Source organism: Canis lupus, chromosome 14 (assembly GCF_003254725.2).
Source record: "Canis lupus dingo isolate Sandy chromosome 14, ASM325472v2, whole genome shotgun sequence".
NCBI classification, from domain to species: domain Eukaryota; kingdom Metazoa; phylum Chordata; class Mammalia; order Carnivora; family Canidae; genus Canis; species Canis lupus.
Window position 1 is genome coordinate 39,956,832 of NC_064256.1, and position 12,983 is coordinate 39,969,814.

At 38.7% G+C, this 12,983-nt stretch overlaps 1 protein-coding gene across 3 annotated transcripts in view; it reads right to left on the reverse strand.

Annotated features, from left to right (window-relative positions):
• SKAP2 (src kinase associated phosphoprotein 2) overlaps window positions 1–4,810 on the reverse strand; it is a 178,023-nt gene extending 173,213 nt beyond the window's left edge. For 2 of the 3 annotated variants that reach the window (XM_025464447.3, XM_025464446.3), the window contains exon 1: window positions 4,527–4,810. In XM_025464447.3, coding sequence (XP_025320232.1) covers window positions 4,527–4,593 — 67 coding nt within the window. In that variant the 5' untranslated portion in view covers window positions 4,594–4,810. Of the gene's footprint in view, window positions 1–4,243; window positions 4,379–4,526 lie in introns of those variants that run through there. The other variant, XM_025464448.3, reaches the window with a different exon arrangement.
• Between the last annotated feature and the right edge of the window lie 8,173 nt (window positions 4,811–12,983).

Sequence of the window (12,983 nt, forward strand, 5' to 3'; positions counted from 1 at the left end):
TGTAATGTGTTCAGTATGTGATTGAAAAAGAAATGTAAACTCGGTGGAATGAAAAAGATAGACTTGGCTTTAATTGAAAAAGACAAACTAAGTGAATAATGAGTATATAAAAACTAGCCTATGCCACTTTTATCACCCATATATGACACTTAATCTTAAATTTATGAGAGACAACTGAAGTGTGTTTCAAATCACCAGAGGCTTTTCCTATGCTGTTGTTTCTATCTTCCTTCTAGTAATACTTTAATGCTGATAATGTAGAGATAAACCCATTGGAAATTTTTTATACACTTCTCATTTTTTAATATATTTAGATTTCTTTTTTTTTTTTTTAAAGAAACTCAGTGAGGATTTGGGTTGAATAACTATAAAAACTGTACTATCAAGAGCCTTCTTCAGTAATCTGAGATGAAAATACTTTCAATGGAAAGTGATGCTGGAAAACAAGCCAGCCAAAGATCCCCTCCCAAGAAAAAGTAGGATAGCATACACTTAATATAGGCACATAATTTTCTTAAAATCACACCTTAATTCATCTATGTTATTCAACCCATTCAAGAAATTATACATTTTTGATCTCTTGATTTACTAACACATATTCCTGTTGCTAGAAGAGAAAACCTTAGAGGTATCATAGACTGATTTCACTTTGAGATCAAATGTCCTTATAGCAATTTTATGCTCATTAGTTATTACTGCCAAAATGGGGCAGGCTTGTTCTTGCTCTGTAGGAAAATCCAGGTACCAAAGAAGTAGGTGACTATTGGTGACTCAGTAGGTGGCACTCTTCCCTTTACATACTCAGCCAATGCCCCAGAAGCAAATTATGGGACACTATATGTAACATAAGTAATTCTCATAGGAAAAATAAACCCAAAATGTTGACCGAATTATAAATGGAACTTAGGAAAGGTGGAAATCAAACCATACTATTCTCAGCATTGGAAAAATTCTCCCTCTCTTTCAACTAAATTGCATTCTTTACCTTGTGCCCCTAAAGGGATTATCAATTTTAATGTGTGAAGTTCAAAAAAAAAAAAATGTTCTGGAAATCCCCAGTAGGGAAAAATGCAATATTTCTAATCAAGACTATCCTGTGAAAAAACCTCAAGGTCACTTTGCAGAAACCATATAGCCACTTTGTTTATTGTTTGTTTGATTTGGTTCTTATTTTTCAGAGTACTGACAACCAGTATTTTCTCCTATTACTGCTGGGTTTACTTTCTAATTTAATAAAAAGAAATTTACATCCCATACAGCTTTTCCCTTCAAATATGTCCTAAAAGAAATGAATGAGAATATCTGACTGCAAACCACTAACACTCCAATATTCAGAAGGGTGATTAAACAAATGAAGGGGGTTGGGAGCCCATGGTTTTAGTCCCTCTCACTTTCTTGCCTGCCTGGAGAAAAAAAACTCACATAAATCAAGGTTATTCTTGCTGTTAGTCCTAGTCAAAATATTTGGATGTAGGGAAAGATTAAATGGACAAGATTTGGAATTATCCATTGATTCCAATTATCCAGGCTAAACCTGTTCTTCCACTGGAGAGAACAATAGAAGAAAAAAAAAGTGCATACTTTAATGGAAGTACATATGACAGTTTGAAATTTGCTTTTAACAAAATCTATAAACCTTTTTCTATTCATGTAACAAAAGAATAATACAACACTTATAAGGAGTATAGGCTTTCAAGATTTAATATACTGATTCCACAGAAATATAAATCTCTAATAGTCAAAACTATATAGCCACTTTTTCAAGAGTATCATTAAATGCAAGTTAAGAATGATAGTATCTGTAGGTTTTTGCATTTCAATAGAATGTTTGAGAGGAGAAGGAATGAGAGGGGAACAAATACCAAAGGAAGCCTAAAACTGCTCTCATCAGAAAAAAAAATAAAAAGAAAGAAAATAATATAAACTGGTAAGAATACATTGAGCACCTATCTCTATCAAGCAGTTGAAATGTCAAACATTTAACACATCTGACATACAATGATTTGGATAATAGGCACATGAAACACAAAGGGAACTGTACGAGCAATGTTATTTTGATAGGTATTATCTTTTGACTTTATGCCCTTTTTTTCTGCAGGCAATGGTTTTAAGTGCCTTTAAAGTTTAGTTCCTTATCTTCTCTACCTTGAAATTCTAGCACAGTGCCAAGCATTCTCAGACTGCTCCACTGTTAACTACCACCACCACTACCAGTATCTCCCTAGTTTCAAAGAAAAGTACTGGGTAACCAGCAATCTCTAAAATTCAAACCAATGCTCTCCCTCTATAGTTTTAATAATTTTAAGTCTAACCATGTACTACTTATTATCCAACACGTTGGAATTATGCAAATAATCATGCACAATCCCAACAATTTTTTGGATGGGAAATGTGAAAAAGCAGCTGAGAACCTTTATCCTTTAAACCTTTCCTACCTCTAAAAAGATTTTAATTACATTCAAACATAAAATGTTAACAACTTTCTTTGAGTAGTAAGTTAAAAAAGAGAACTGAAAAACATTGGTTCGCTTGTTTCGTTTCTTTAAAAAGTATAGATAGTCCCTCAAATCCATACCTCTTGAAACTGTCCTCTGAAAATAGTGTAAGCCAAATTTTAATATTAATTTCTAATTAATATTTTAATACTTCATGTGTTTTAATATGATTTAATATGAGATTGAAAACATAAATAAAAAGGCTTTTAAAACACTTCAGACATTATGCACGCATATTAACTGACTAAAGAGAGAAATAACTAAAGTATATAGGAAGTTAGCATTGGTAGATAATTTAAATATTATGTAATTCTAAGCTTTCAACTAAATTACACACATAAGAGCCACTTGAAATATTTGTGATCCATGGGAATCAGAAAATATGGGGTTTCATAACCTACATGTCATACTATTTACCAAAATCTGATTATGGACCCAAACAGCAAACTGCCTGCTGTTAGAGCTCTCACAGCTTAAAGGTGTGCACCCAGAGGTCTGTATTTTATTTCTTAAATTCAAAAATTCATTAACTAGTATATCCTGAAAGTGGTGTCATCTACTTCTGGAGTAATGACAAACACTTCTCTGGTCTGGTTATTAAAATAGTCATGCAATTTCAGCAAAGTAACAATGAAAATGCTAACTGTAGTAAAACAAAATCAGTATTCATGCGAAATTCTCATATAATGAAATAAAAGCTGCCTTAAATCAGCCTTTACCGTTCCTTATATTTCTCTTAGTGGTACCCATTAACGACAATAAACATTTCTTAGAGTAAAATACTATCCCACCACAAATGCACTCATCAAACTGTAATCATGTCCAGACAAACGTTAAGTCTGCGTTCATACACTATTGGTTGAATTCTCTTGATCCTATTCATGATGCTAACCAGCAAAACAGCATATTAGGAAACTTGGTCTCACACTGCTATCTATAATAGCAACTTACCATTTAAAATGTCACGTTTTCGAGACTAATTTTTAAGAGTCAAAATAAGCAACTTGGAATAGACATCTAAAAGAAACTCTTTTAATCCAGCTGGATTTCATGATTTAATCATGGCCAATATTTAAAGATAAATATTTAAGAGACAACTAAAGTAAAACCACCAAAATTCAGTTTCCCGAATTCTGATGTACCTATCTATGACAAAGTGAATGATGGTAAGAATTCCAGAGCATCAGGATGGGTTAGTTCTGTGCTGCCCTGAAAATGTGTACTTTCTACTCTGTGCAGAAATACACACCTCGGTACCTAGTAAAGAACTAGTGGTGCATTCGTAATATCCTTGAAGAACCGCATCTTTAACTCCCCAACGTCAGTTCCTATAAATGGTCACTTAGAAATGAAAAGGGGAAGATGAGGGTGCAAAGATGAAGTTCTTTCATCGTGTGACACAGGAAGTTGGACCATAACACATACTTCCTTTTTTTTTTTTTTTTTTTTTTTCATATGCTACTCAGGGTGAAGACAAGTGGCTATTTGAGAATTAGGCCCTCTTGGAAAGTCTTAAATAGGACCGCAATGGATGTTTCAGAAAAGGGAAGACTTTTAGAAACGGCCAAACGCGCGTCCCACAACCTCCAACACCTGTAGCTCGGACACCTTTGTGCATCTTTACACCCTCCACTTCCATTGGCCAGGCCACCGAAGATCCACTTCTTTGACTTCTGAGCCCTTCCTTCCCCGATCCCACACGCGCATCCATCATCACCCCCTCTCCCCTCCCTCCCTCCCTCTCTCACACATGCACACGACGTCCTCGGGATGCAGAGACTCGTCCAGACCCCGTCAGCGTGGCCCTCCGGCAGGGCTTCCCCGCCATCCTCGAACCACCTCTCAACACACGCCCACTCCCGTCCTCAGCGCCCCCGTCCCCTTCCCAGCCCTGCTCCCACTGGCCCCGAGACTCGGGAGAGCGTGGGAAGGAGGGCAGAGGCTCCGAACGCTTCTGTCCCCACCGGCTCGCCGTCCCCCCCCCCCCCCCCCGCTCCGGTAGCGATGCCCGCCCCCTTCCCCACGCTTTACCTGCCAACAGGTTCCTAATTTCCTCGGGGAGGGGGTAGGGAGAGGAGGTGCTGCTGGGGTTGGGCATGTTAGGGAGCGCGGGACGTGCGGGGCAAAGACCTGTGCTGAACGGGGGAGCGGCGGGCTGGGGTTGCGGCTGCGACCTAGACTCGGGCTAGCGGTCCCGGTACGGACGAGCCCGGACACTGCCGGGCCGGGGCTCGCAACAAGGAAGTCACTGAAGCCCCAGCCCGCAGCCGCTGGACTCTCGGCCCAGCCCCGCCCGGCGCATCGGGGCGGGGCGATGGGCTGGGAGGGGACCCGCAGCGCCCGAGGGGCCCAAGTGCGCATGTGCATCCTACGGTTTTCCTAGCCTCGGAGCCGAGGCCGCGCCCACGTCTACGTCAGGAAGCGGGAGGGGCGGCTGTGGGAAGGGAGCCGACGCGGGCGGCGTCACCTGACCTGGAGCCTGAAGCGCCTTGCCGCCATTTTGGTTACTGGCACGCCCGGGACTGCTGAGTGTTTCTCCGGGATCCCGAAAACTAAGGTGTCCGTAGTGCCCCTTAGTTTTCCGATTAAGGGGCCTCTGGCCAAAGGTCAGCCCCGCCGACGTTTAACACCGCGCGCAGTAACCCACGAGGAATTTTGGGCCGCCCCAAACTATTATGGCCTTCTTTGTCCGACTCAGCGAAGTAACCAAGTCCCGTCTTCCGCCAGTCTTCCCTGAGAAGCCGGCCTGGAGCTGCTCCAGAGAGCTATTTGATTGGCTCTCAGATTACTCTTCTACCGAGTTCTTATTGTTGGGGCGAGTTCCCCCCACTACGAACGTAGAGAAGTTGTAGTCACTATACTTTTCTGAGTTGTTTTTTTTTTTAAGCTAAATAGACTTAGATACTACGGTCCCATCTCTAAACATCAAAAAGAAAATTGCTGGTTATTAGTAGAATGGAATTATAAAATGTGTTCACTCCAACCTGATCCGTTTATTCCACAAATACTTATTGCATGTCTTCTACCTATAAATCTTTTTTTTTTCTACCTATAAATCTTATTACAGATGTTCTCTAAAATCCAAAAGACACGTCCTGGTGCCTTTAAAATTGTGTGTGTGTGTGTGTGCGTGTGTATGTTCTATACTGTATATGTGTATTATATATGTGTGTATATTCTGAATAAATGTGTATCTCCATCCTCCCCTTCCTATGGAAACTGTTGCCCCGACAAAACTCTTTCCTTCGTGCTACTATTGTATTCTGAAGATTGTATTGTGGTTCCAGGCACAATGTAAATTGCTTATTCCTCTATCCTCCCATCCTCACTGGATCAATAGTCCTTAAATTTCAGTTTACACTAGAATGACAGAGAGAACTTCTTAACCATGCAGATTCTCAAGTCCCACTCCCAGAGATTCTGTCTTTTTAGCGTGGGACCTCATTACTTATATTTTGAATAAGCCCTCGGGTAGGTCTTATTCTAGACATCCTGAGATCTGATTTTGAGAATCACCTTAACCACTTTCCAGCTCCTATAGAGCTTGAAATTTGTCATAACTTATCTTTCATCCTCACTTGGAACCCTAAATCTGACATAGAGTTATGGCTCTATTAATACTTCGTACAAGAAAGAAAGTCTCAGTAATAGTAAAAAATTAAGTGGTCAAATGCAATTACATTTTTGCATAATTCTGTAAGACACAACAAACACTAATTGGAAAAGGAAAAATTAATTTTAAAAAAAAGGAAAAGGAAAAATTAGAACATATTGGAGTCCTCTCAAAACAAAACAAAACACAGGGGCTCCTGGCTGGCTCATCAGAAAAACATGTGACTTTTGACCTCTGGGTTGTGAGCCCGACTTTGGGCGTAGAGATCACACAAATAAACTAAAAATAAAATTTAAAAAAAAAAGATAAAATCTTTATAATAAAAGTAAAACATACAAAATAACTACAAAAAAGACACCCCAAAAATAAACCCATTCCCTAAAATGGAGTCTGAAATTCCTACTCAGATTTAGAAATGTGATGAATTATAGAAAAAGCGCTGAAAATTAGAATTCCGTATGGTAGAGGTAAAAGTAAATAGTCATTTTACAACATAGGTCCAACTTCAAAGAGCTGAGAATTATTATTCTTAAACTACAAAATTATCTTCCTCCCTAAAGAAGGAAGAAACTATTTCATGGACGTTTTATATTATTGAGGATTCTTCCTTCCTTTACAGTTATCACAAATAATTCTTTGTCTTGTCACATTTTTTATTAAACCAGGCCTCCAAATGTTCCTATCCTTTGTTTCCTTCTGATAGACTGACCACATTTTTTCTTTATTCTTGTGTCTCATTTATTTATTTATACTCCACTCATTCCACAAAGGAATTGAAGTGATTTACTCTTGTATCAAGTAGACAGTTTTCTGGAGTGGATCAAATGGACAGTGTCTACACTGCTCATTATGACAAGTCATTCTTGTTAGTGAGAGACAGGAAACTATTAAGATTGCCTTAAAATATATAGCATCCAGTAGTCCAAATAAAAAAGGCAATAACAGAAAATGGACTTTTTGTATGAAACACATTTCCCCTACTTAGGAAACCATTCTCAGATACAGGTCTGTGATGGATTCACTTGGGCAATGCTTTGTATACTCTATCATTTTTACTGTTTATTGTTAAAGTTACTGAAATTGATTATAAGACAGAAAGAGAAATAAAGAGAGGCTAGAAGAAATATATTCTTATTTCTCTTGTTTCCAAATGTTTCCATAACAAAAACTGAGAAGGAAATCACATCATACTTTACATTCTTTAAACTAGTCATATTAGGTAAAAAAGAAAAATAAACGAAATTTTAAATCTCAACCTGTAAGAGGAATAACAGCTTCCCTACCATTCTACAAAGAGGAGACCTAGACTCTGAGAAAAAAAATCTCATGATTTGTCTTCTTAAAAGTAGATCCTTCAATTCAAAGAAGATGTATAGAGATATATAGAGATATATATCCCTATAACTGAAGCTAACCCCTTTCCGTACATTTTTCAAATTCGGTTTCGCTGAATAAGTATTTGCCCATGGGCCTAGGGTTAAAAGAATCTAAATGAGCATTGAAGAAAAACAATGAACTAAAACACAATTTGCTTCTTTTTCTCTGCCCCGCTTATCTTCCTTTAGTTTGGCATTCATAGGCATGTGAGAGAAAGATTATATTTTATACTTAGGCATTGTGTAGTTATTTGTTGCCAAATAGCAAAACTTAGCTTTAAACACATAATGTCTCACATAGTTTCTAATGGTCAGGAATCCATGAGCAGTTTAGCTGGATGGCCCCGGTTCAGTCTCTCATGAGGTTATATTCAAGCTGAGGGCTGGCTTGCAGTCATCTGAAGACTTGACCATAGCTAAAGCATTAGCTTTGAAAAAAATTGACCCACAGGACTGTTGGTTACAGTCCTTCATTCCTCTTTGGCTGTTAGCAAAAGACCTCAGTTCCCCACTACATAGACTTCTCCACAGGACTGCTTGAATGTCCTTTCAACATGGTAACTGGCTTTCCCTAGAGCAAGTGATCCAAGAGATAGCCCAATTAAGACAGAACCTGCAATGCCTTTATCACTTAATCTCAGAAGCGGTATCATATCACATTGCTGCTGCTACCTTGTATTGGTCACACAGACCACGCCTGGTATATGGAAGGAAAGGACTATACAAGGCTGTGAATACCAGGAGAGCAGAATCATTGGGCCCATATTGGGAACTGGCTACCATAGTCAGCCCTCTGGCCCCCAGTCATTCACTTGTCTCTCCTGTGCAAAATATACCCATCCCCTCCCAAAGCCACATATAAAGTCTCATCCCATTATAGCATCAGCTCAAAATCCAGCATCTCATTATCTGAATCAAGTCCAGGTATGGATGATGTTCCTTAAATACAGCTCCTTGAGTACAGTTATCTCAATTTATAGACCTATGAAGTAAAAGGCAAGTTATCTGCTCTCCATGTAACATGCAACAGTAGGACAGACATAAGGTAACCACTGTAGACATTCTTATTCAGAAGGGTTAGGGACAATAAGAAGTATACAGAGATCAATGGTTCATAGCAGTTTTGAAACTCAGGAAAATGTGGAAAGTTCTTTGATTAAAAGCAGTTCTATTCCCACCTGATAACTTCTCCACGGATCTTGGTTTTATCTCCTGAATCAGTCATCTTTCCTTGTCTGTAAAAAATAACCCACACTTTCAGTTGCAGAGTTTTGCTCCACCTGCTTTCTGTCAGTGGTCTTTTGGGGGTCAAAGACCTCTTTTCATTGTGTACTCTCACTATCTCAGTCTCTGTCAGGGTTCAGTCAGAGAAGCAAAACTACCAGAATGGATATAGTGATGGAGATATATAATATAAAGAAATTTGTTACAGGGGGGCCTGGGTGGCTCACTTGGTTAAAGTGGCTGCCTTTGGCTCAGGTCATGATCTCAGGGTCTTGGGATTGAACCTTGCATCAGACGCCCTGTTCAGCAGAGTGAGAACATAAGCAGGGCAGAGCTTCTGCTTCTGCCCCTCCTCCCTGCTCATTCATTCTCTCTCTCTCTCTCTCTCTCTCTCTCTCTCTCTCTCTCTCTCTCAAAATCTGTAAAAAAAAGAAATAAAATTTGTTACAGATATTTAGCCCTCCATAATTGTGGAATGTGGTGAAACTGTCTCTCTAAGATGGTTACCTTTGCATCTGTTGCTGGAACTTAATGTCCACAAGGCAGAGAGTCAGGAAGGGAAGATAGAGGAGATTCATGAGAAGCACAAGCCATGTTCATGAGGACTGCCTGAAACCAAAGCTAATTCTGATGGTATGGATGTCCTGGGGAAGTCAGGGTCCTTCATTATAGAGTTAAACACCATTTGACCCAGGAATCAGAACTTAAGGAAGGATCCAGCAGAAGACAGAATAGTTGCCCTGTTCTGGCTGTCTGGCTGTCCGGCCTGGCAGCTGCCACATACTAATGAGGTGAACCAGCAGATAAGCAACAACATATATGAGCCACAAAGTGACTACTGTGCCACTTCTGTAAATCTCCTACAAGAATCTCTTTTATGGACCACCCCAGCCAGAAACAGACAAAAAAAGAAAAAGAAAAAAAGGGAATTCCAGGAAAAGTAAGTTGACAGATTGCAAAGCCACCAAATCACACATTTGTACTATTTATTAACAGTGTAAAGAGTGGATTAGACAAAAGAAGCAATTGAAATCTTGCATTATTTTGCAACCTAATACTTTTTAAAAACTTCTTAAACCTAGGGACACCTGGGTGGCTCAGGTTTAGTGCCTGCCTTAGGCCCAGGGCATGCTCCTGGAGTCCTGGGATCAAGTCCCACGTCAGGAGCCTGCTTGTCCCTTTGCCTGTGTTGTGTCTCTGCCTCTCTTTCTCTCTCTCTCTCTCATAAATAAATAAATAAATAAATAAATAAATAAATAAATAAATAAAATCTTAAAAAAAAAAAAAAACTTTTTAAACCTCTTAATGTCTTTCAAGTCATCCCGTAAGGGCTCCTTTAAGAATTTTCAGAAATGAATGTTTGTTTTTATTTTATTTTCTAAATCCTTATCCCTCTCTTCATTTGAATCATCTAGGGCTGGTAAGTATGAGTTTATCATTGTGTGGTGCCAGCTAGAAAAAATTATATTCTCACTGGAATTAGCCTTAAAAGATATGACACAATCCCACCAAAACCAACAGATTCTGATAGATGGAGCTCACTAACTTGTCTTTTCAGTTTTTAGGGCATAGTTATTATTAATCCTGTTAATATCATTTATTAACAAAATAAGGAAACACATTCATTCTCTTTTGCTCTCCATTTTATTTGCATATACACAAACATGTGCTTAGGCCCTTTGCTGCCCTGGCCAATCATTTTAATAGAAGAATAATAAGCAACTTAATATAGACCAGGTTTGAGTTCTTAATAAAATATTATCTGTCTTTAGGATTCCACAAATTAGGAATAAGGTAAGAGAATGTCCATTCCATTCCAGACTTGCCAGGGGCTACCTGGTTCTCTCCCCAGGTTACATCCCTCTTCCCCCTTTAACTGAAGTGAATTTCCCCTATCTGGACTCAGTGCTGGAGACCTCACCACTGTAAGGTCAACTCTCATGGTAATCTGGCTCTGGCCTTATATCCTAGTTCTAGCAACTAAGTTTCTCCTGCCTGGATTCTTTGTTGTTGTTGTTGTTGTTGATGATGTTGTTTAAAGATTTTATTTATTCATGAGACACAGAGAGGCAGAGACATAGGCAGAGGGAGAAGCAGGCTCCTCGCAGGGAGCCCAATGTAGGACTTGATCCTCAGACCCAGGATCTTCCCCTGAGCCCAAAACAGATGCTCAACCACTAAGCTACCCAGGTGTCCCATCCTGCCTGGATTCTGAAACCAAGTCTTTTAGCATGCCTGCTTTCAGTAAAGGGACATATTTGTTTTGATTACTTTTAGCCCTCTTGGACTATGACTCTGTCTGACTCTCCACAGTCTTGATTTAGAGTCCAGTGTTCTATTCGAAGTGAATCTCCAGAGAAGGGATGGACTGATATCCTTGTGTTGCCTTCTACTAATCAGGCTTGGTCCTCAGAGTACGTACACTAAAAACATGCCAAGAAAATGCTTATTCTTTACACTATATAAATTTGAATGCAGACCCCTCCCCCTCCTCTCCATGTAAACTGTTTTTACTCCTCTGTAGTTTGGAGAGGTTACCTTGAACTGTGAGTAGATGCATTAAAAGACAAGAACTTTAGATTTTCCCCCTTAATTCTTCTCAAAATCTTTACTTTCTACTTTAGAGTCCCACTTGAGTGACCTTAAGGATTCCATTTTACTCTGTCTCAGAAGAGACTTAGACAATTATCCTTGAGCTTAAACTAAGAGATAATGTGCAAGGTCACTGGTATAACTTAAGCTTTTCCAGGGTTGCCTGTCTGGCTCAGTCAGTAGATCGTGCAACTCTTGATCTCGGGATCATGAATTTGAGCCCCACATCAGGTGTTTAGATTACTTTTTAAAAGTATTCAGTATAATTTAAGCCTTTCCAGTCCACCCCACTCTCTAGGATGACCCTGAACTCCCTCTCTGATGTTCTATCAGAGACTTTAGAGAGTGGATGCATAGCTATCGCCCTGTGCACCTCAGTTTTCTAATACCTGGATTAAGCACCCTGTGGCTTTGGATGAAAGATAACTGAAACAGTGTTTTGGAATTTAAAACATCCTGAGAGAAGGCAGACTGCATAAACCTTCCAAGGAATTATTTCAGGACTAGTTGTGTAAAGCAAGCAAGGTCTTCATGGGTATATTTTATGCTGTGCCCTGCTCTTTAGGATAGTCAGTCCCCCCAGCATCTTTACCAACATTTAAGGAGAAGATAGTCTTCTAGAAGAATGAAACTGAAGAGCATGACTGCCTTATTAATTAAACTTTGGAAGACTCACATTTGGTCTGAGTCTTAATTGGCTCAATATGAACTACTTCAATTTTAATTATTTTTGTTAATTATTTTTGTTACAGGAGTTTTATCTTGTTTTTGTTTTGTTATAGCTATTTTTAAAAACCACAAATTTTTAAAAAACCACAAATTTTGAGGAAACAATTTTCTAATACACTGCTAGAATCATTTTACAGCTAAGTTGGCAGAGATTTTTAGAACATTAAATAATTGGAAACAGGCCTAGATTTCTTTCTATATACAAAGACAAAACAGTAAATTGTGATCAGAGTCCTTCTTCTTATTAGAGTACATCTATTCTCACTTGGCAATTTTAAAATACCAAGCTGTCTTCAGCAACAGTAATTCAGTGAGTTTGTGCTTAATATATTCATGAAGGGCTTTGATGGATTTGATAACCATAAGCAGCTGTTAACATTAAATTGCCATTTAATTTTTTTGGTGACTTTCAAAGTTGTCAATATTAAACAGTAGTGTTTTACAAATGACTACTCTAAGACCAATAAGAGCAAATTTAAATAAAATTTAAAAGTCTCAGCCAAATTCCCCCCTTTTTTCCATAGTGTCCCACTACTAAGCAAACAGAAAGGGAAAAAAAAATTACAGGACTTTAGGCACTGCTTTATTATATTTGCCTATAATTTCCTTTGTATATTATTAATCTCTAATTCTGCTATCCCTTTCCCACCCCACCCCATTTAATTTTTGTCCTTTTCTCATGTATCTCAGCTTTGATTGAAAAAAAACTACTGGGCAAGTCCACTTGAATATAAACAACCTTAAGTGCAGTGACAAAACAATTTAAGCACATTTCTCCTCATCCTCATACAAGTAGGTAAGGTATGTGCTTTCTTATTGTTATTATCATTACTTTTAATTTTTCCAGCTTTATTGAGATACAATTGACATGTAACATGGTGCAGGGTGTAGGTTTAAGGTGTACAATGTGATGATTTGATATACGTGTATAATACACAATGTTTACCACAATGT